Here is a 25937-nt window from a genome sequence, read left to right as displayed (position 1 = left end):
ATTACATTTTCGGAGAAAGAAATGCAGAAATAAAACCAAACCAAACCATGATATCCCCTTGTTCATCAAGATTTGGTCTTTCGTTTTATCCACTGGTCCTCCAGAAGCGCTTGTCATAATTTGAATAATAAATGAGAAATGAAGTTAAGAGGAAATAAAAACATTCTCGTATTCTGCATCGGTAAGGTCCAAAGAGTCGTTGCTTTTTCAACAGTCCTTAACGTGCTCTATAAATAGCATGTTATCTTTACTCTTCGTACCATACGTGTAATTTCAATAATATTTACATCAATAACATTCTACTATATCATGTATACATTAACATTCCTTGCTAGAGTGCAGCTATAAGTTAAGATTTTAAATGCAAAAAAAAACAAAAACAAAAAAAACCCACACACAATGTAATTCATCAAGTTGATATGTTTGAGATCGAAGCTGCTAAAAACAAACAAAATAACTAAAATTTAAAAAAGTCTACTTTTCAAATTATACCGCGTGTAAGATAATAAGGCACATATAATTATGTGAACTACGATAGAATATCATGTGTACATAAACATGTATACATACCCATATATTTATCATTAATACAGGGTGTGTAATATAGAGATAATTTCAGGGAAAATGAACATAAAGATATGAGCTGACATATGTTTGCCTCCATCAAGAGGGATAGAGGGAGGGTGATGGGGGGGGGGTGGGGGAGAAGTGATTCACACTACACTGAAATTTCAAAGTGTCAGAAAACATATTGGGAGGCGTCTTCCTTTAATCTCAAATTTAGGGAATAAACTAAGCTTTGACTATATACTGTATCATGTCCCACAGCAGACTTTCGAAATGCACTATAGAATTTCTAACTTCTGTCACGACAGTGCTTTATATTATGCCATATAATTCATATGACACGGCTTTCTTTTGCGGCTTTTCAAATTAATCGTTCATAATGTCGATATGGGCAAGATTATTCATAATTCCCTATCTGGCCATCGCGAAATGAATGTTTACATCGAGATGCGGTTTATAGCCATAGAATCGAGCGTTTCGTTTCAGTGCCTGGACTTTGGGCGCCAATATTTGCTAATCGTTAGCTTGTCGACAAACACGTGACAGCAAACGCAATGATTTGGTATCTCTCTAACAAACATACAAACTTACACATACACACGCACACACACATACACACACGCACACACACTCAAAGAATGATACGTCAATATTTACCTTGTCTGTCTGTGCCCGAAAGTGTGCGATCGTTCTGTCAATGTCGACAGATATACGAACAGCTCGCCACGTGATCAAATCACATTCAAATTTGACTATGATGTTTACCTTCAAAAATCTCGTTGTTAAACTCGTGATCATAGCATTCGAAAGTTAACCAATGGGTGCTAATCTAAAGATCGCGGCATTTAAATGTGACTGACTTTCATTAATGACCTGTTACGTGGCTGCTTTGTTGATTTTAAAATATTCTAAATCAAATCAATAATTCCAACTCGGAGGATATTTGCTAGCCTTTTTGTGATGTATTATGAAATTGTAAGATAAGAAAGGAAAAGACGTGAATTCGCACCCATCACATATTGATATATAGTAGTATGCACCTATAGTACAAGACGGATAGTGACATTATCCATGCACACCAGGAACAGCAAATAATAAACCGGACTTGTGATAAAATACTCTGCCCTTGATAGCTGAGTTCAGCTAGGAAACAAATAAAAGGTTAGTCGCAAAACAGATCCGTTAACACATGTCGCCATGTTCATTCGTCTGTATTATGATAATATAGACAAAGTCACTTTGAGAAAGGTAATATCCTCATTGATGAAAACGTGGGAAATTGTAGATCTTTGGTGACTTCAACGATGTGGCCCAAAATACGAAGGCGATGTCTATTTTCCATAGCTTGACATTAGAATAAATGTATTGGAACAAGGCTTAGACAGACATGGTGCTTTGATGAAACAGACTATTCGTTATCGATGTATTTATTTTCCGCCACTCTTTTTGAATAGTATATTTAGAAATTTCAGTCTTGGTTCCGTTAATTCAAAATGCGTTCTCGTTTAATGTTTTACTTTCGTTGTTCGAATTGAGGACTGTATGCGCAATTCCACAGCACGACCAGGTTGAATTAGATAAAAAGAATACAATCAGACTATATATCATAACAGGATAGAGATTTTAACTAAATTGGAAAAAAAGAAAGAAAAGTTATGGATGTCCAAAACCTCGCGTGTTGTTTAATTTTTCGATTAGTGATTGTTTGTCGCAAACACCACGTGCAAATAAACTGAAGTGACGACGATGTATTTATACTCACAATTTTGCCGCTGGTTTAAGTAGAATAAATAGTCAATTAGATAAATGAATAAATAATTTGATTAATAAATTAGATATATAAATATAGATGGATAGATAGATAGATAGATTGATAAACAAATAGATGGGTAAATAAGTAAGTAAATAAACAACCCCCATCCCAAAAATCGTTTTCGTTAACAACACTTTCTTTCAGAGGTCTCATTTTTCTCATACATTAATATCTAGTAAAAGGATACAAATTTCTCACTTGATTTCATGTCAAAAAATGAAACTCATCAACAGATAAATGGTAGACGGGGTGGGCGCTGACGTCATCAATTGAGCTAATCTTGAACAGGTGATTGCTGCTGTTGTTTAATGAAAGGATGCAAAACTTTCTCACTTCAGATTTTGATTGAAACCTCTGATGATGTGAAGCTGACAAGACTGATGTGACTGTGATGTTAAATTTCAGTTTCTTGGTGGATGTCAGTTAGATAGGTATGAGCAGTGATTTTCATGACGTCACGTCATTTGAAGTCCGGATCCTCATTTCCGAATTTGGCCATGATTTTTTCTTTTGGTCAAACCTGAGATAACTTAAAATAGTCGCACATTAAACAATACATAATCACATGAGGCTGATGCTACATCGTCTTGATATCCGCGAAGAGGTGGATCTGTCTACCCCACCATCCCCCACGCACACGCACACCCTCATAAACACAACACATACACATACACACACACACACACACACACACACACACACACACACACACACACACACACACACACACACACACGATTGCACTCGCACATAGTTGTCATCTCGAGGCAGAATTTTCAATCCCCTTGATGGGGCGTCCTTGTTTGCAGTTATACCGAGGACTGATTCGAACTACCGTCCGGTTTGGACGCCTCCAGCCATTGTCCCAGATGAGCCCATAAATGGTCATCGGAAATGTGTTTACGTCAATCGATTGAACGTAATTAGGGCTAAGGAACAGAAAGAGAGAGAGAGAAAAAAAAACCGCAAAAAATCTAGACGTAATCCAACACCGAGCGTACAGAGAAGGGAGAATATCTCCTGCGGAGCTGTCTGTATAATTGAACATTTTGTGGGTATGGACATTGATATCTGATCCCAACAGCACACAGAGTGGAATATTTAACCCACATCAACATACAAACAAGCGTTGGGAGGAAAGATCATGAACAAGGCTGACTGTCAAAACAGAAATAAACTGTTTCCATATCCAGAATCATGTATCACAGTTCTTTTGTGTGGCTGTATAAGAAGATACCAGCAATATTTAATGCCCAATCATCTATTATTCACAATCCAGTCACCTTCGTGACATTCTATCCCGTCTCCATAAAAATCTATGTACCATATTTACAGCCTTTGATAGCTTGTATTGTAGTTCAGGCCAGACATACATTGCGTGTAACTCTCCATAGGTTGGGTAATATTATACCTTAGGCGTCAGTTCAAAGTCTTAGACGGACGCAAAACACTGTCTTGCCTTGTCATGGATTTGATTTGTTGTTTAATGAAGCGTTATTCCATAAATATATGTGGAAACGATTATATCGATATTAATAGATAATATTGTCCCATCCCCTCTCTCTTCCCTCGAATTCCAATTCGGATACCATGCCGTCAAGTCCGATTTCTTCTAACACTTTCAGTTCAGTTCAGTTCGATTTCATTTCTGCATTCTCCGTGAAAATCACATATACTTTACGGAACACGTATTTGGAACAAAAATGTACATGATAAATTCAAAATATAATCATGATAATCTTTGAAGTATTTGAACAAATACGACGAAATCAAGGAAGCCAGCAATACACGTATTTCCAGTTTGAGAAAGAACAAAATAAAGAAAGGCAGGAGTCTGGTTGATAGTGATGACATGCCTCAGAAAAAAAAAAGACGTTGGTGTCATGGGCAGTTTGCCATTGAAAATTTCTTTATTACGTCATGACTAAGGTGTCGCGTCAAACATTCCAAGAAATTTCACCTAAAGAGAAAGAGGCCTTGCCGTCATTGCGACCTGCGTCAACGTTCTCAGAATTTTCTTGTGTAGAGTTCCGAACGGTGTCATCTTGTTCCGTGCATAAATTGCGCACTTTACCACATGGGAAGCTTGATTCCTTATAAGGTGTCAGGTCCAATTTCCGCAGAAGTTAATAATTGTGTAATAAGTTCCCTTTAGTATATACAGAAGGTTGTTAATAGTATCTGATTGATGTTCCTAAGCCTTTATATGTTTGTGTTGGATCTTCATGAGAGGACTTGCAGAATAACAGCCGATGGCTGAGCAAGTTTCCTTTTTTATTACCGCACTGTAAAAACATCGGTGTTAGATTTAACACCATGGGTGTTAAAGCTAACACCGATCAAGTGTCAATAGAGGACCACACCGACAGGTGTTGAAAGTATTTTGTGATGGTGTTGAAAAGTGTTCACCTGGCACTTCGTGGTGTTAATTTGACACTGTAGCTGGTGATATTCTGACACTGAGTTGGTGTTAATTCAACATTGACACCACATGGTGTTGAGTTGATATTGCTGGTGTTAATTTCAATGGTATAACACCCGCCCAGCTTCAATAAGGGACCACACCAACTAGCGTTACTGTGGTGTAAATATTTTCACACCTTTCTTTCCAAAATCAAGTACTTTATCGGAAAGTTCTTGATCGTTTTGTTAAAATTTAAAATCAACAAGAAAAACAGTAACCAAGTAACTAGTCAACAAAACATTTTCATACATTGAAGTGACACCAGGAGGTGTTAATTTAACACCAAAAATGAGCACCGAAAATTTAACACAGCTCGGTGTTTTATATTTAACACCGGACTTTTTGCAGTGCGTGTTGAAATAAAATGAAAATGAATGAATCTTTTTTTCATGCCAAGATATTCTTTCAAAAATACGATAGAAAGGACAGCTGTGAAGGGAGAATAAGCAGCCGTCCGATGTCGGTGTAGAGTTTTAATAATAATAATTGAAATGTTAAAGGTAGGGAATTCCATTTGCATGCCTTAAATGAAGAGTTGTATAAATACAGTGGTATGTTGAAGAGAGTATCATTTTAGAAACTCCCATAAGGTATTGAAAGTGGAAGGTAACATTTAGTACATTTTTATTGACCGTTAGATTTTGAATTGAATTTTTTTCGGGGCTCACCGTAAATTCCAGTACATTACTAGGATACCTTTGCAGACCCATGCACTGCATGTGTGTCCATCATGTATATTTTGTGAAGAAAGTTCATCAAAACTTACAAACATTTCTATATACATTCTTGCCACATACTCTATATGTTATTACATCAGCTCTTATACTTTTAGATTTGTGTTTATAGATAAAAAAAAATACAGAAGACTGCAACAAAAAGGCTTAAGTGTGGCTGACACACAGAACTACTGAGTAGTTGAGTTTTGTGCATTATTCAAATTGTAGATAACTGTTGACTTCCAAATTTCTCAGCAGTGGCCTAAACAAGTCCCCTGAGGTTCATATTTAATGTTTTGCTGCATTTTGGGAGGTCTGTAAAAGGTATCCCCTACCTTTAACAATAATAATGATAAGGCAATTGATTTCAATCTTATAGTTGTTTTAACTTAAAGTTACACACTTTTTAACTATAATGGGACCCACAATCCAAGCTTTGCTTTTTAGTTGGTTCCCCATCTCCAACACCCAAGTTATTCATCGCTCAATTAATGATTCACGCTTTAATCTTCATCAAAGTACATTTGTATCATGTACCCTGTTTGGGGGATTTCTTATTTCGACATCTCTTTTCTTTTAATTACATTGTGCGTATGTGCTACCAATTAAGTTGAGATGGAGAAAATTATTATAATCTTGAACTTGAAATTTAACCTGATAGTAATGATACAGATAATTATAATGATGGTAGCTGTAGTCACGTGAGTAGTAGTAGTAGTAGTAGGAGGAGGAGTAGTATAGTAATGATAATAATAACACGAACAACAATGGCAACAACAAGATCGTATGAATAATAGAAATGATGAAATCATTATACAACAAAAATGAAATCCGATGAGAAATTTGACAAGCTTCGTTTACCTAATCAATTCCTTAGGCGGTTTCGCTTCTGAAATTACATGTACCTTCAAGTAACACATACATGATGTATCATCTTGTCTATAGTAAACTACCAACGCAGAATCTTGTTACCGATGTGTTAACGGAGAAAGATTAGACCGATCTGATTACATTCATTAAATATGGATCAAGTCAGAAAGATATGAACATAAAAGATTGCCAATTTGACAACGAAACTGGAACTCCACTCTTCTAAAATGAGTTGCTAATTCAGGAATCATCATATCAATCTGGCAAGTTAGAGGTTTTTGGAAATTCTGCAACGGAAGGAACAACAAGGGCTCAAAATAAATGTTTTTTCTCTTCCTCATGAAACAGCTGATAGACAGAATTATAATCGTACTGATACAGCGCCAAACCACGGATAAGTGATTTCTGGGAATTGATGTTTTAGTACGAAGCCTTTAGCATCAATACAAAGTAGATTGATGTTTCTAAATTCAGAAAATGCGTAAGAGTTCCATAAATCGATGCCAAGTTCTCCAACGCAAGCGAAACCCTGGAAGATTCCGTCACCACAATTATTCTCGCTTCGTTGTAACGCAATGACTCCTCGACACTACAGAGTACATTGTACAATATTATTGAGATCAAATTGACCAGCTCCACTCCGTTTAGATTGAATACCCTGTATTGTGAAGTACCATTTGGCCTAACCGTTCAACCTCACTGAGCCCTTCGTAAGGCGTATACCCCCTTTGGGACTCTTATTGTCTCGAACTTGAATTAATGACCTTCCAAATTTTTCTGTGTTTTGTTGGTGTGTCCAGAGCACAGGGATTCAGACCTTTAAGGGGATGGCTAGTAACTGATCAGTGGGGATCAGTGGGAATGCTGGGGGATGATTGTTCCAATCCTTGTGGGATTCATTTGAGAGTACATTATATATATCTATTGTTGTGTGAAAATTATTTGCTTCAGAATGGTCTCATATTCAAGTAATGTGCAGTTTAATGTTTCCAGGCTAGCATGCCTGTACAGTGACGGGGCATTGAACACAAACTCCTCGCTTATGCATGCTACCGGCAGTTACCAGTATGTGGTTAATTCAATCCGCTGATGTCAAAAGTGACTATATTATATATATATATATATATATATATATATATATATATATATATATATATATACACATTTCTTTTCCTTACAAAGTTTGAAGATATCTCGTAATTCGTCCTCAGCCATACGTGTAAAGCGTCATAAAAAGTAAGATTGTGTGTACAAAGTGGCAATTTGCCTTTTCATGCAGTCTTTGTTGACGAAATAGGGTTAGTCTTACATGGAACATTTCCACTTGCTTTCTGTTCTGAACTTTAAAAAAAAAGAGGGAGACACGAATTATTACACTGAATTAATCGAATATCATTTGTTAAAAAAGATGGAAAACAAATTCCAAGTATACCATTCTTCCATTAAATCAAACTACCTTTTCAATCATCGTAATTGACTTCTTTTTTCTTGTCCTCATTTTCTCAAAACGTTCTTTTTCTTTATCGTTTCCCCTCATCTTTTCCCCGACCACTTCCACTTCATTCCTCTCTGTGTTCGGGTTCACAATTCTCAATTAAAAGTTCTTTCTTTGGTGAAGTTGGTAAGTAGCAGTCATGACGTAAGTCGTGGGTGAGATATGCACTTTTGAGTGTGATCACTCGTTGTGAAATGCTAAATACCCTCACATTTTAGTAAATATTCTACAGGCAACTCCATGTAAATGTTATGATATAGCATTGACAAAATTTTTACATTAGGGAGGTAACAACAAAACACCACAATATTATCATAATCTTCTACAATCATCTGTTCTCGCCACATATTTTTGTCGACCAAATGAGCTAAAGTCCTATTTACACACCATGTTGACATTACAGACATGATAAGATAAAAAGATGTTTATGTGAATATGTATGTATGTAATATCCGCTCTCGCTGGATTAAAAGATAATTGTAGAAAATGACTTCAGCGAATCGATATAGATCTGGAATTATGAACTGCAAATATGGGAGTATTTCGATTATCGTTTACATATGCTACGTTCCATTAATGGTTGTTTGTCTTCACCTCCATAAGAATAAATATGTGAGACAAACATTGTAGATTTGATGGTCAAAGATTATGATCCATTAACCCATTTCAACAGATATCTCAACTCGACAATTCTTGATACGGTGTAAGAAGACAAAGTATATCTATATACAAAATGAATTAACTTTCACAGTACATCATTAGGTGAAAAATGTGCTTTTAAGCTGACTTTATTTTGATTTGATTTCATTTTATTTCTGCAGTCCATGTTTCATACATGAATATATTTTAAAGTCATTTCAACAAAGTTATAGAGTGATATTCATAGAAACAGGTAAAGATTGACTTATATAAACAGCACTGTTTTTCTTGATAATACATAATAAAGACAAGCAGGTGTCACTTTAAGCACACACACACACACATACACACACACACAAATCACACACACACACACACACACACACACACACACACACACACACAGAGCAGAATTTGTATTGTTACGAATCTAGTACGTCCCTACCTTTTCCTCGGGCCGGCCATCTTTTCAAGCAATGCTTATAATGGCGTCCCTCTGCATAATCGCTTCTTAACTACAATTGTTATTGTAATCCTTGCTGCATAGACATGCATACTGTATAATATATCATGAATTTCCTTTTATATCGTTGTTTATTCAAGTCAAACCACTCTGTGTTAAATTTACTTTGTATATTTCCTACATGTTCATGATTATGTAACTTATGTATATTGATTTGCAGAAAATAAAGTATCTATCAAACAAACAATCCTCCAAGATTTCACGTATCTGCTGATCAAGAGACAAATAACATTAAGCAAGTTATTGTAGTAGACCATTATCAAAAGCAGATGCTTGACAAGGATAATAGCCTCAGAAGTACACATTGTACAATACGAACACATAGAGTTCAATTTTACTATTGTGGCTCTTTTTGTTTCTTTTAAGTACTATTGGGTTTGCTCTGGTAAAACCACAATTCCCCACACAATGTTATAGTAGGTTACTCCTGTGATATAGAGTGAAGTCAAATTCCAAAGTTTCATTAAAAATTGGACATAAAATAAGAACGCTGCTTTTCATATGTTTTCACAGAGCAGTGAGAGACTCGCATCCAGTATGCAAAGTAGATGAGAGAAAAATGTCATTGCTTACCACTCTCTTTTAAAAATATATAATGAATATCATAAAACCATTAATTGAATCAACTGCTTAACTGTGCCCTTAAAGTCGTTATTGCTAAGTATCTTGAACTCTCAGTATTGTTTGATGAGTTATAAATGAGATGAAAATGTCATTGCTTACCACTGTTTTTTTCTTAATATGATGAACATCATAAAATCATTCATGGGATCAACTGCTTAACTGTATCAGTCACCTGCCCTTTAAAGTCGTTATTGCTCCGTATCTTGAACTCTCAATTTATTGTTGGATGAGATGCACAGTAGATGAGATAAAAATGTAATACCATGCAGTGTTTTGTTTTAATATAATGAATATCATAACATCGTTCATTGAATCAACTGCTTAACTGTATATCAGTTATCTTCCCGTTTAAAGAGATTGTATAGTTTTGGTTGAAACCTAATTTCAAGTTTCTAGCAATATCTTGGTGAGATAATGAGACACCTCTAATGAAATATGAAAGAGCATGTAATTACACGAGGAATTCAACGTTTATTTCTGATGATAATTGGTTTTGAAATGGCTGAAATATCCAAAACAGAGCAAGCGATTCTAATAAAAGGTGGGACCCAACTTGTATTGCGGTCGCTTTGCTTTACTTTGTTTTTGGATGTTTCAGCCATTCCAAAACCGATTTTACTCAAATAAACTTTGAATTCCTCTTAGAATGGTATGCTCTGTACTATTTCATAAGTGTTTTCTTGGTATCTCACGAAAATTAAAAGCCCATTTCTCATCCCCACCAATACTGTACCATCCCTTAAAAGTCGTTATTGCTAGGTGACTTAAACTCTCAAATCGTTTGATGAGATGCTGGATCTAATTTAGATAATTTAGATAATTTAGATAAAATGTCACAAAAACACACACACACACACACACACACACACGAAGCATTTAATAAAGATTTGTATTCAGATCCGTAGGAAGGCTATGAAAACTCCCTTGGGAAACCTAGAATTCCATGACTCTCCTATTTTATGTCCGATTTTGATGAAACTTTTACGGTATTGTTTGCTTGTGTTCAACTTAAAAGATTTCTCCTCCGATTTCTCAAGCCTAGCAGTCTTATTTCAATTCGTTAGAATGACTGAATGAAGACTAAAAAGAACTATTTCCTATGTTGGATGCGGTCATGAATTTTGCTAGGTCTACACTAACTACATCACGGTATGTTTCTCTGGAGTCATTAATATTAAGTTGTACTGAATGTTATTTTGTTAAATGAACTGTCAAACTACGTACCAGTGCACAATTTTCATGATACACCTTGTCACAGTCATTTACTCAAATAGAAAGCTGCCCACTTTTATTGAAGCCTCATACTGTTTGTTTTTACCATGTTCCCTTATTCGCTGACCTATAAGCAAACATTTACGCACAGTCACTATCTTACACCACATGTAAGCAACGGCGACTGATTTAAAGTGATACCTTACCAACCGTCGCTACCTGGACTATCCATTGCAGGCGACACAAACCACTGAATAGGTGAGTGACATCATTGAGCAAACAGGCGTACGCTCCGCGTTACTAGGGTCAGACGTGACGTCACCAACTCCATTTAAAACCTACCATATGCACAGTATGCGTGGTGTGGTGGTGTCGCAAAGATGTGCCCAGACCATCGCAAGCACACGCCACGCTTGGATACGCCATGTGGTTTTCTCGTCTGTGTGTTGTGTGTATGTATGTGTGTGTGTGTGTGTGTGTATGTGCATGCGCGCGCGCGTGTGTGTGTCTAAAAAGTGTAATCCGCCAGGAGAGCACCGTGTGTTTTCAGAGTGGATTTAATTTCGCCTCAAACGACCTGCGTGTGTAGCATAAGCATGTCGCCATGACCCCTCCTCTCCCATCTTATTCAGCCTATCAAAAGGTGACATGGACACTTCACTGATCTTCTGCCACATGCACACTACTAGTATGAAGCTCACATGGCTTCGTTAATCGGCTGTACTGAACAATCAACCGGTGTAATACGCAGGAAACACACGTGTGTACGCTTTGTATCACTTTTCAGCTGGTAGACGGATAAAACGCCTTATTGGCACGATTTTTAAAAACACGTCGGCACATGGGAAAATAGACAGACGTCTGGTAGGCACAAGGTGTTGTCGTCCCCCCCCCCCCTCCCTCTCTCGTTCTATCTCTCACCCAAGTATTGATAGCAGCGATTAGTGGATACAATTAATTCGTGAAAAGGATTCGACCACTGAAGAGAACCTCGATCAATAACGTTGCGGGACTTCATAGAAACCGCAAGCTAGGGTAGCCTGAGCAGCACCTCTACTCGGCGATTGTCCCTCTCCAACTTACCCACCACGCAATGTGCCGACGTAACAGCGTGCTTGGAGGTTAGCCGAAAAATTAGGGGATAGACGGATGTTTTCAGATTAAGTTTGGGATCACCCACCCTTCAGTTTCTTCGCCGATTGACGTCTTGCTTTTTTTTTCCTTCTATCTCTTCCCCTCGCCCCCATCTTCGTAAGAGGGCCTGGATAAGATTTCGAGAGCATTCGCCGCACGCACGCGCCAGTCGTCGGTTTGTTGACAGTCGCTCTCATTATTCCCCTCTTCCTCGTCGGCGTGGATGCGAACACGAATCGCCCAGCTGCTATTTTACCTGCGTCGCATGTGGACGTCTTCAATGCATACTCGTGTTTATATCATCTGATAATCATACAGCTTTTTTTATTCATCGGATCACCATCATGCTGAACGAGACGGAAATAAAACGCGTTTTTGGCAAGGAGGTCTACATAGCTGATTCTATTCTACAGAGAAGATGGAGAAAGGTAAGAAATTTCCGTACTTTTTTGAACGTTGGTCGTAACATACGTGGGCAGGTGTTGTTAGCGCGTGTTGCTATGAGAAAGTGTGTTATGAATATTTGTTGATGCGATGCCATTCTCTTTCTCCCTATACTCACCTTGATATAATAAGGCAATTTGCTAACAAGCTCGTGTTCCGGAATAGTAGACGGTTGATGCCATGGCGTTTTATATGTTTGTTGTCTTTATTTTTTTCTCTCTCTCCAAACACTCAAGCGGCATTTATGTGTAGATACAATTACAAATGGTTATGGTAACTTGCAGAATACATACTGGTGTGTTTTCAGTGTATTTGAATTTGCGGTAAAGAAAATATGCCTGAAGCATGATGTAGTTTACCTAAGTAACCCCATTAATAAATATTTGTATGTTTAAGGAGATTATTAACGATACAGATGCCGCAAATGGTGACAGTGTTACAATGATTGAGTTATGTACTCTATTATTCAACGTGATAGGCCCCTAACTGAAGGATACAGGCTGATATTATGTTCTTAATGCAAGACTTTGCGGTCATTGCCTGTAAACACAATACCATTTACCTAGACTATATCTATACAGAAAGGATACATACACAAACATGAGTTTGAGTGTGTATGATGTGTAAAAGAATTCAAAGCTCGAATACTGACGTTAGTGGTATAAACCTTGAAATGAGTAATTCTTTAGTTCTGGAACAGCCATTGACGCGACTGTCCATTGTTTTGACATTCTCTTCAGCGTTGACATAGACGTAATGTTTCCTAAAACGAATGATAATGATACTTCACTATTATTCCTCGACCGAAAATGATATACAACAAATTCCGCATAGTCCCCCTTAATCCACTCGCGCTTGTTTCTAGGCCGTTAAAAGGACATTAAAAGACATTTGGAGGAAAAAACTCGCCCACATAATTATGGATCTGCTTCAACTCATTCTCAATGAATATCATACCCTGTACTGCGGTTTTGCTAATGTCATACTCAGATTTTATTTTATTTAATTTGTTACCATCAAAATATATATTCAAAGACACATGTACATGTATATCTATGTATTCCCGTGTCAGGTAATATTTCACATAAATTAAATATGATTACATGTATTTATGCATTCACATGGAAAAGTTTTGACGGCTGAAAGCACGCAGAGTGTAATGTGCTGTAGTATGAAATATCAAGTGTCAACACGCACGGAATGGGAACGCCTTTCCCCCACCATTGATAAAGTCTTCGACATGCTGGAGGAGAAATGTGTAATTCACGTTATACGTCTATATTTGCATTTTCCCGGGTAATGTTCATGTGCGAAGAACATAAAACCCTGTATCAACGTCAAAGGTCACGCGGCATGTTCTCAAGTATGTATCAGAAGATATCAAAGAGAAGTGCTATGATTTTTGTCATTTCTGTGTATAGCTAATGTATATTAGACGTGTTAGACGTGTTATCAAGTACAAGCAACATAACCAGCAATTGATCTCTGTACAGAAAGATGGTGATTGACTATGAATAACTTTATTTGATCTCGGCTTGTAATCTTGCATCGCCGTTGCATTCCATTTTTTCTCTCCAATTGTCATGGTTTCACCAATGACTGATCACAACTATTGTTCAGCAACCAACCGTGTCATAAGTCCTTTGAGTAATGGAACATCTGAATCAGTCCAAACGCTGATGATGGATGAAGCGCCACGACGTATGAATGACGTTGCGAAAAATGAAAAGAAACAGAGACAGAATGTTTATTGCCCCATTTACTTAAGAAATGACGAAACGTACTATTGGAGAATTTGAACTGAAAGACGCCGACCTGAGCTACCTGCTCGTGTTGCATCACAGAAGTCGGCCATGCGTGCGAACAGTGTACCCATCACAGGTTAATTAATGCACGCAACTTGTGTGTACCTGAACCGTTGAATGCCTCGGGCAACCTCACGCAAGGAATGCATTACGCTTTATTCTTCGCATTGTGGTGCACCTGTGTGTTCCTTGATCGAAGTCAAAATGGGATAGAGGCATAAAATGATGAAAACAAAGTTGCAGGGAGCCATCCGTAAGCATTTATCTCATGCCGTGTACTCTGTACAGTCGTTGAAAATGACATGGGCTGAAAAGGTGTTTCACCATCAGCTTCCAGTGCAATGGATATACTTTTGAAATACCATATAGGCACATTTACTGTATGAAAGAGTAAATTTAGCCTGTATGTGGGCAGGGAAAGTAACGTTCAGTGTAAATTGTTATGTCAGTGATATTGATAACCGTCATAGTGATAAGAATAATATTAAGTTGCTCTCTTGCACATATATATTCACGGCGCTTTACAAAGCTGAGTGGCAGGTAAACGGATATAGTTATTATCATAATACATATTCAATAAGTCTTCAGGAATTTTTTGAAAGTTGCAAGTATAAGGGCGCAACACAGATGCTTGATGGGAGCCGATGCTGTAGGCGAGGTGTGTGAGAATTTCCTGAATGAAATGAATGATTTGTCCTGTATAAATCATCAGTTATGAATTATGAACTATATGATAATGGGAAACACTTGCGTGTACATCTAGCAATAATTCATATACATATATCAATCATATGCATGATGTACTTTGTACGTGTATAATTTTTCACGTTTGTGCACAGAGAGGAGAGAGAACGAGATTAAAAAAAACAAACAAACTGTAACAGATTTTTGTGTAGGCCAGTATGATAATTTCTGTCATCTTTGTACTTTATGATATCTTTGATAACTTATGTAAAAGAATTATACATATACATTGTACATATATGTACGTGTGTGTTTGCTTGTGTGTATGTGTGGGTGTGAATTTTGTTGAAAAGTAAATACTGAAGTAACATGCTCAATTGAAAATGTCTGATATTTTTTCACAAGACTTGACCTCGCAGCTTGTGGCCTACACACTGAAGAAAATTTTACCTGGAACCTACAAGGCGGCATTTATCTTTTCTATCCACAATATTTTCCCTTTCTCGTTTGTATGTGAAAATGTCAGCGGGGAATCATTTGTTTTTCTTCTTTTTTTTTTTGGTCGCTTTTATGCGAGAACATTTTCATTGTATGATCACATACAATTGTAAAGTGAACATGACAACTTGCGTTCATGCATAACCTCCTAAGAGGCATCTGTTAACCCCTATGGTGGAAATGAATATGACATAAAACCGCCTGAATAAGACCTTCTCAGATCTCATCTTCGCTATCTCTTCTATCCTTTAAATTTTCTTTTTTCTATCCTACATATTTTTTTTTGGCATATTTTATGTTTCATCTTCCCCCAGACACCTGGGGAAAATTTCCAGGCATTACAGTCTAAAAAAAAAGAAAAAAAAAGTTTTACAAGGCACCTCGATCTACTGTGCATGCCCTCCCACGCATAGCCGCTAAAAGAATTTATAATGTGTGTCTGTATAAATCTTTACAGAAATCTGAGAATACACAGGAGAACATGTATACACAAAATCTATACAAAAACAAACCTACATTTGTAGGCAAACAAAGTAATGTGCAATATACGGACATGCTTAACTTTCTCCTTTTTTTCTCATTCGTCTATATGCGAGTGGTATACACATTGAAGAGTGAGACGATTTCACTGTAAAAAGGACATACATCGATTTAAAAAAAGGAGAAGAAGTAAATACATGCGTGTTTGTGCAAGTGGTCATTATCAACATTGATCCGATAATAACGGTATTATGAGGAATGTCAATATTACGGAAGAAAAAATATCCGCAGTTCTTAATCGTTGTTGTTGTGTCCATACACATGCAAGACTGTCCAACAATACCCGTAAGGAAGCTAGCCGTTTGAAGAAAAAAATACGTATTTTTAGATTATCGACCCTTGCTATTGCTCAAGGGAACTCTGGACTTCCTGTCAATTCAACGAAAGCATTTTTTTTTTTTTTGATAATTCTCCGTTGACTTTCCCTCTTTTTCATCTGTTCACAGGGCCGGTATGAATACTTCGTGAAATGGCATGGCTGGCCTAGCAAGTAAGTAATTTCGCTTTGTTTGTTGTTGGCCTTCTGCATGGACTGTTTATGATTTGGTATACTTTGACTTTCTATTTTAGGTCATATTATGCACAATACATTATGCACAAATAATTCAGTTCTATTTTTGAACACGGCGGCGCTCGATCACTGCTATTTTGTGTCAACACCTAAAGTAGCGCATCATAGGGCATCAATTTTCTATACGTGATAGCACACATTTACTCTGGGAAACTTTAAGATCCTATATTTACTTGAATAATATATCGGAGAAAGGACAGTATCTTGAAGGAGGACGTTTTATTTCTTTTCTTCTTTTTTTTTTAACCATGTCTATTCGATTGACTCTCTGTCATTACATGGCTGGTCTAGGCCTAGATGATTCCTATGCGTCATATTTCTTATGTTACTAGGAGGATAAAATACAAATGAACATGGGTTTACACATGAAGTAAAAATCAAACTACGGCACTCTCCTACTGCAGTAAACTGTAAAAATCATTTAAGAATTCAAATTTAATGAGCTTCTGAGAACCCAGCCCTTACAAACAGTGCTTGATATGTATAGATTCCTTATATATGTCACATGTATTCATTTTCTTATTTGTTGTATTGGACAAATTCAGTCTCTTTTTATATATGTTTATGATTTCCATGAAGTGTGTGAGATGTGGACTCATATAAAAACAAAGAAAACAACAACAAACAAACAAGCATGTTACTAATTCATGTATATTATCACAAACAACATTTACAATATACTATAGGAATGAACTGGTACAGGGAATAGTAAAGTCCCTTAATTGATATACTGTTATACAATGTACATCTTTTTTTTTTTCTAATTCATCTGAATTCACGGGAGTGATGTTCCTTAATTGATATACTGTTATACAATGTACATCTTTTTTTTTTCTAATTCATCTGAATTCACGGGAGTGATGTTCCCTTACTCATTTATGTCTATTTTCTGATTCCTGTGAATGATCTTTATCTCAAACAGATCTGCACCCCAAAAAGCCCGATTCTTTCTCACATTAATACTGATGTCAATCTGATGTATACAATTCACTGAGTGTGAAATATAACATACCAGTAACAGTAAAGGTAGCTCAAAACCTGGTTAAAAAAAGGCAAAGCATATAAAATGTAAACACAATATGCATTGCCTTAAAAACGAAAATTAACAATTGTGCCGTAATCGGGTAAATAAACAATGGAAGCATATGGTTGATTGACAAACATGTACTACACGTCTTTGATAAAATCCGCTGCTTTGGTGGATATTGCGATAAATCTTAAAAATAAAATGAATTTTGTTTACCGTTGCATTAGATTTTCGCTTTTCTATGCCATATACAAAAATAGAAAAAAATTCACTAATAGAGTCCGCATAGGAAGCTGTAGATTCATTTAGTGATCTAAAGATATAAGTATTTCAACGGTGTTTTGGAAGTGCAAGTGATTGCAAATCAATAGGGCAAAGCTGGGCATCTCCGACGAAATGTTTTCCTCCGGAGCTTCTCGCCGTATATGTACAGTAGTCCATTCAGGTGCCTTTTGTAACCACTACTTTGCACGATGACATGGTATATTTATATATCTATGTATTGACATTTCGAACTCGTCGTCAATGCGATTTAGAAGTCCTATTATACACGTTAACATTCTGGTCTATACACAATATTGTGGCATACTTCAGCTTTGAACCCTGCAATGCTATTTTGGAACACTAATACAATCCCCATCGACAAAAGAAAAGAGGAAGGAATGAATGACATTCAGTCAGTATAGTGTCATGTTTATTGTCGATGGGCGTTGTGTTATCAAACGCAAACAGAGAGGCCCCTGCTTCCTTCGCCAGTAAAAAGTCGAGGCACGCGGTTATAGCTTGTTTACCTGAACCGCGATAAAGGCTCTTCGTGTTTTGATCCATGTCCAATTGTTTCTTGAGATTTCTCTCGACCAACAAGGGGTACTTACAGACGTCACAAGATATTCTCTGATGTGAGACAGATTCTTTCGTTGACAGTATCGAAATTGACGTCGCTGATTGCTCGTCGGATGCACGCCAAGAAGAGAGAAAAAATATATATGGCAAACACGAAACCGGCGTTTGAGTATCTACTGTTTGTATACACCGTTTGTATATTTGAGTCATCTTTAGTCACGTTACAAATGAAATTTGAAGTGTTTATTTCTGGGAGACATTTATAGCTGGTAAAAGTGAACATTCGTGCCTATATACAAACGCTATACAGGTGTCGGCGTTTTCTGTCCTCAAGAGGGAGACTGCTTTAATTTCCAAGAACCCCCCCCCCCCACCATATTATATGTATTTATTATATCACATAACTGATGGTATTCTGTATTCAGAAAAAAAATAATAATAATAATAATAATCACGTGTGGCGTAATAACGACATACCAAACATAAAATCAAAACTTAAGGGTGGGTGACGGTTTTGTCCTGTAATAACTTCCAATTCTAGGAAAATTTGTTACGGGTCGTCTGAATGCTTTAGATCGATAACACTTACCAGTCACACAGATGTATTGATTACACCAGCAATATCAATAGTGAACATTTTAATACAACATTATGATCGTGCAGATGTGTTTCAATTTACCATCATCTTCTCGCTTTGGATCGATTTTCTCAAAGTGCCTCATGCAGCGCTGTTTTATCAGTCTCATTTTGTGTTTGCAGACGAAGAATATTACGATACTGAATTACAATGATAAATTTACGACCATTATGTACTGACTACAGACAGAATATCTCTCCCGTAGGTCTATAGGTGTTTGTACAGGGAATGACGTAAAGTTAGGAGCTTACTGGCGTAATCACCTACCTGAAAGTGGTTCTATGGTACTTGAGGATTATATTCACTGTTCTTTTCCAAGGGAGATCATGTCGGAAAGTACTGGTATTGACGTCTGTTGGAAGAAGTTAATGTACATGACAATCTAGGTTCAAAGATCATGAATTTCTTTGATCTGTTGGAGTGTTAGAGTTTTCAGAAGAAACGATGGCGCTATGTATACGTATCAGCTTCATTATGTGTGTTTGTGTGTTTGTCTGTTTGTGTGAGTGTGCTTTGCATTACGTTCTTTTATGTGGAAAATAAACATGAACTGTGTAGAGGTTTACACAACGTTATGAAGACAGCTTGAGTAAAAACAGACATGGTGGCTTGACTACCCACTTATACATAAGCATATCGTTAATAATAGTCTGATGTAATAACACGCAACCTGTTTCACAGATTACTAATTCATAGTCTGATGTAACACACACGCAACTTGTTTCACAGATTACTGCCAACTACTGCTAGTATATTATATAAGATATACGCACTCGCAGCAAAAACAAACAAACAAACAAAAACAAAAGAGCAAGCAGACACACACTTACAGACAGACAGACAGACATACTGACAGACACACAAAGATACTTTTTCCACATAAATCTAACTCCAGTCCGAATTAATCACTGTACTGTAGAAACCTGATTCACCGGTTTTGTCAGTGAAAGGTTTTTACGTCCTGATACCGACAGTAGTTTGGTTTTCGGTACCAAAAGGAGCTTTGCATCTTTTAAGACGACTCAATTCGCCTCTTATTACTTAGTTTTCTGGTGATTATCTCGCAGTTTTTGGTTGATCGCCTAATTTTGGTTTTGTTTTATTTTCTAGGTTCAATACATGGGAGCCGGAAGATAACATCCTTGACAAACAACTCATATGGGCCTTTGAGCAAGAACTGGAAAAGTAAGTTCAGAAATCATGACAATTTTTCATGCTAACTGAAACTGATTGTATTCTTGAAGAGGAAATCCACCCCCAAAATATACAAACTCCCAAAGAGAGAGAGAAAAAAAATCCTTCCAGAACGTGCCAAAAATGATAAAAATCGGAAAAGAATTTAAGGAAGATGTGACATTGTGAAATTTCATTTTTTTTTTCGGAAAACATTTCTTGACCTGTCCTTATGAATATGCAAATGAGCGAGTTGATGTCATACCCTCACAATTTTTCATGTATGTTACATATGAAATTCGGAAAGAAGATTTTATTTTTAGCTTTTCGATATCTGTTTATGAAATAAATAAGAAATTGAAAGAGCATGACATCATCAACTTGCTGATATGACTGTCCAAGAAGTGTTTTCCAAAAAAATGTTGAAATTTCAGAATGTCATAACTTCCTTCTTATCCGATTTAATCATTACAATTTGCACTGTTCCGGAGAGATTTTTTTTTTCTCTTTCTCATGAAAATGAAGAAATTTTGGAGTGCCCGGGATTTCTTCTTTGAGCTCACGACTCCCGAATTGGAACTCACTGCGTCTCGTACCATTGAAAGACTCTCTCGCTATAGGGAACAGCTGTACAGCAGTGTCATCAACGAGGCATGGGAAACTAGATAAAAGATTATCTGCATCGTCGTTGTACACTTCAGCCGTGAAATGGACTCATGTTCGCGATGTCATTAGCTCCATGTACCCCTAGCCCCGAACCCTTATTCGAAGTAAACGCTCTTTCACCGCCTTCTCTCTCTGCCCCCCCCCCCTCCCTCTCTCTCTCTCTCTCTTTCTACTAATTATGCCGTCAACTTTCTGGGCGCCATTAATTTGGAGCATCAGTGGTCTTCTGTGTGCAGTGTAAAGTGTAGATATTATGTATATCAGATATCCACTTTGTAGTAATTGTACAAGGTTGTCACGGCTGTGGAATGATGTAACGAACTTGTTAAACACTCGTGCATGGTACTTTATCAGTAGCTTCTTCCAATATAAAAAATGATAAGAAACAAACACAAAAACACATGCATGCGTCGGAATTGTTTATTTAAAAGCGGGTATATCTCTCGGGAAATTGAAATAGGCGCCGGTTGATAAGCAATAAAATCCCCTCCCACTCACTTCTTGGGTCTTAATGGAGGTGGCAGAGGTACATCTTAATTCCATATGTTCAGAACTTGAGAAAAATTAAAAGCCAAAGATATCACAAGGGTGAATTTCGCGTCAAAACACATCGGATATTGCGGTTCAGTTCGATAACCTGGAATGCTGTATATCTCTTCAGGGAGGTGAGTCACCTCCCTGATCTCTTTTATCCCCACATGTAAACATTAATGGAACTGAATGAATTCTCCTCGTTATGCACTGCCATATGTTAGCCTAATTCCGCTTGGAGGGTATCTCTGTGTCTTCATTTCATTCAACCAACGAGACACTAGGCGAGCTCTAGTAAACCTATACCTCCCTATTATTTATGATTCAACTGTGCTGCAAAATAATGAGGAAATCATCCCTCCGTGTGAGGGGCATCGCTATTCGCTTTCCTTGACGATTGTCTCGAAACGAATGGTCAATGCGTCGGGGCATATAATCGCCATTTGGCGATGACCATCGCGCTGAAGGGTTAACAGTGACGTCAAAAGATTGATATTTCCGGTGAGCGGAGGCAAACTTGAGGCATCTTGTGCGTCATTTACGCGGAAAGGAAAAAAAACCCAAATATGAAAAGAGCCATCGTTTCCTCTAAGATAGATGTCTGCACTTTGATTAACAGTGGGGGCGGGATAGCTCCCTATGGTGACCCACGCTCTCGGCCCAAACAGTGTAAATAGGTTGTACATATTATACTAGTATACGCTGCTGATGTGCTGGTGTCATATCAACAACAACAACAACAACAACAGCAACAGTAAAAAAAAAAATGATAGAAAAGCCGTGTCATAAGCACAGATTTCATATTTATGACGCAAATGATACGGCTGGGATTAATGAAAATGCCTCTAATCAGTATCATTTTGGTTTTGAATCGGAGCGGCATTACGGGAAATTGCTGCGAGTTAATTCCTTTCATACCTGCTGTTGGGTATAGAAGTTTGTTACTCTCCTCGCTCATTCCACAGGCTAAAACCCCTGCCTGTCACGGTTTTCGATTATGACGTCACAATCGCCGCTGGCGGCGGTCTCTTCGACTTTCTCTCGTGACGTACGCCCTTGAACAATTTTTGACTCCGTCGTTTGGTCTGTTTGTTTCCGAGTGAGCGGAACGATTGCATGGGAGGGGGAGGAGAAACAACAACAAACAAACAAACAAACAAACAAACAAACACACAAACAGACGAATAAACAAATTTGATGGGAAGCAGGGTCTGTTTATTACATTTCTCATTCTCATTTCATGTATGGTTTCTCATTGGGACAAAGATCCTTGTTAGACAATATTATTCTCTGATCCATACAGTCCGGACAATAGGATTTGTTTGTTTGTTTGTTTGTTTGTTTGTTTTTTTGAGTATCAGTCCTAAATGGTACTGGACACCTTACACATTTAAATGTTGTCACAACCTCAGAAATTGCAATAAACGTTGTTCGGCGTCAAATTGAGTGTTTTGATGCATTCGTTTCATTATGCTATTCACGTTGCTAAAGTTTCTTCTGCTCGAAGCAAAATTCTGATATGTCTAAAACGATATTACTCGTCTCTCTGTTAGCTCGCGCACACTTTAAATCGATGAGGCCTTCCATGAGTGATATTGGCGAAAACAAGTTGCCAAACAAGAGGTTTCTACGCAAACACTTACCTTGTGACATTGGGGTAGAGCTATATAAGAGTTGGCAGGACAAAAAATAATTCAGCAGGTATTATGTATCATGTATTCAAACTGACAAAATGGGGAGCGATAAACAAGAATGGAGAGGACATGAAAATAATGATTAGAATGTAAAGAAAGAGAGTTTCAGAAGAGGTCGCAGGATTGATAAAAGTAAATAAGCAAGCAAACAAGCAAACAGACAAAAATAAAACCTCAAAAGAGAACAGAGTCAACAACCTGTCACAAGGTCTCCCTTTCTCTATTGGCTGAGGCTTCTAGTACGAGGTCATAGCAATGTCAAGTTTAGACATGACTTCTCGAAGAATCGACATTCGATTTTTCCTTTTCCCCGTAGCAACAACCTCCCCTTGAAAAATGGTGATATGCCCATAGCTGTTGCATATAAGTTTCCTCACAGCTTTCGTGAAGCTCAGCTTAAGTCGTCTGCATGGGTCATAATCCGGCTGCAGGGATGTTGTGACATTTCTCGTTTAGTGCTTTTTGTTTTACGTTTGACATTTTCGTCAGGCGTTGTTGTTGCCGTTATAGATGAAGGACATCGAATGTACAACATCCCCTTTTCTCCTTCATGCTCTAACAACTGACGAGCTGATCCGTGCCCCGTATGACCATCGATCTGCCCCCGTATGCACTCGACTCGATCCCATCACGGACTGGCGTATAATTCATGCTCGGGCACGCCCCGGCGCCAGTTTGGAGAGCACTTTTCAGGGCTGTTCGGACATGTTTTGAGTCGATATATGAAAAGGTAGCAAGTTCAGTCCATCTGGGATGTAATTAGAAGTAATGTGTTGTTTTTTACCCTCTTCGTCTATGTCTCCTGGCAAAGGTTTTGTCTGATAACATCTTTCAATTTAATATGCAACATCTACACCAGACGGATAAGATTTCGCTGTTTATATTTGGAAATGCGTTCGCGTAGATGAAAGGACAGGCGCTTCAAAGTGAAGTACGGCTAATTTATGGTTTAATGAGACACTTGGGAGAGATTCGAGGATCGTAATCAGCCATCGGGTTAACAAAGAAATCGATGAATTGACAAAGTCCTTGATTTGTTTGGGAGGGAAAAAAGGGTTTTTAGAAAGAGAAAGCGTGCGAATGAAAGGTCGCACTCGCAATGACGTGCCCTTTCCACTACTGACGTCACAACTGCATATCTAGGAGAAAGACCCTTTTCACTGATGCACTTTAAATCCCCCGGCCCTTGTTAAAGAAAATCAATTTGGAAGGAAATCAACAGTCTTCAATGCAATGTGGCTCAACTTTCGCTGCGCTGAACATGTTTTCAGATGTATGTTGATTTATCTGTTTAAAAAAAATGTGATTAATGTTCATTTTTTTTTTACTGCATCACCGGGGTGCTCACAATCGTTGCTGTCAGGTGTAACCAAGTTCGTATTTGACTCTCCCGCAAAACACTTGATACGGATTGCCATATAATCATCATGCTTCCTCAGCGCTTGACAGACGTATTTCAATATCAAACAAAAAACAAGGACAAAAAAAAATCAATAAACTTAGGAGAAAGAAGAATGCAATCTTGTAAAAGAACTTATGTCATGACAACATGACTGTTTGCTACATAGCAATTCGCCACACTTGCAAATCTTATGGTAACACCTTTACAAATCTTGCATGCTGATCAGCTGTCGCTGATTTCTGTTGTCGTTGTTATTTCAATTCAATTCAATTCAATTCAATTTTATTCGTCCAATAAAAAACATTACAGGAAACTCATCGCGGGATTTTCACATATAAATGACAATGCATAACAAATACAGTATATACATAGAGAAAGAACAACACGGAATAGTACTTGACAGATACATAAATAACCGGACATCTATGCAAAAGTTAAACTGAAAAGAACAATCGTATAAAAACGTGGCATAAAAACCGACTTCATTGGCATGGTGTTAAAAACTCCATAAACCTTCCTTGTCGTTACGTCCCAATCTCAGCCCCCCTCCCCATGTCAGCCCGTAATAAACTGAAACCCAAACCAACTCGCCCTGAAATACAACACAGCAAACAAATCAACCCATACAGAAACAACATCAGTGATTATATCATCATATCATGTAAATTTCTTTCTAAATCCACCAATATTGCACATAATCACTTCCCAAATTCTGAGATAAAATAATTATATTAAGTATAATCATTGTATTTGTACGTCAACTTGCCAGAAAAAAAAAAAAATTCGAGCTATTGCAGGAGTAAGCGGGCTCTGGAATACATAAATTGAGCACCTGAAAACACGTAGTCTCTTTACATTGTGCTGTATTCTTTGTTCCTTAATGAAATAAAACAGTGGACAATAAATCTTAATAACCAATGAGAACGGAGTTGAAAACTTCATTGAACCGTCCGGATCTTTGGAGGGATAGGTTGAAAACTAATGACAGAGTAAAAATGTCGTACGTTGACATTTCTCCCACGTGTCAGTGAGTAATAATAAACCTCATGATTAATTTCAACGTTTTGAAAATAAAGCTTATCATTTCTTTCTCTACTGAATGCAAAAACAGACAAATGCCGTTTTGATTGTCTTTTTTTTAAAAGTCTTAATAACCAATGAGAACGGAGTTGAAAACTTCATTGAACCGTCCGGATCTTTGGAGGGATAGGTTGAAAACTAATGACAGAGTAAAAATGTTGTGCGTTGACATTTCTCCCACGTGTCAGTGAGTAATAATAAACCTCATGATTAATTTCAACGTTTTGAAAATAAAGCTTATCATTTCTCTCTCTACTGAATGCAAAAACAGACAAACGCCGTTTT

General features: G+C 37.4%; 1 protein-coding gene across 1 annotated transcript in view; it reads left to right on the top strand.

Annotated features, from left to right (window-relative positions):
* The first annotated feature begins 12395 nt into the window (after positions 1 to 12395).
* LOC140231888 (uncharacterized) overlaps positions 12396 to 25937 on the top strand; it is a 39961-nt gene continuing 26419 nt past the window's right edge. The window contains exons 1-3 of the mRNA XM_072312040.1: positions 12396 to 12485; positions 16475 to 16518; positions 20217 to 20291. Coding sequence (XP_072168141.1) covers positions 12402 to 12485; positions 16475 to 16518; positions 20217 to 20291 — 203 coding nt within the window. The 5' untranslated portion in view covers positions 12396 to 12401. The remainder of the gene's footprint in view (positions 12486 to 16474; positions 16519 to 20216; positions 20292 to 25937) is intronic.

Source organism: Diadema setosum, chromosome 8 (assembly GCF_964275005.1).
Source record: "Diadema setosum chromosome 8, eeDiaSeto1, whole genome shotgun sequence".
NCBI classification, from domain to species: domain Eukaryota; kingdom Metazoa; phylum Echinodermata; class Echinoidea; order Diadematoida; family Diadematidae; genus Diadema; species Diadema setosum.
Note: the sequence above shows the minus strand (reverse complement) of the source record. Positions and strands in the feature narration are given on the sequence as shown.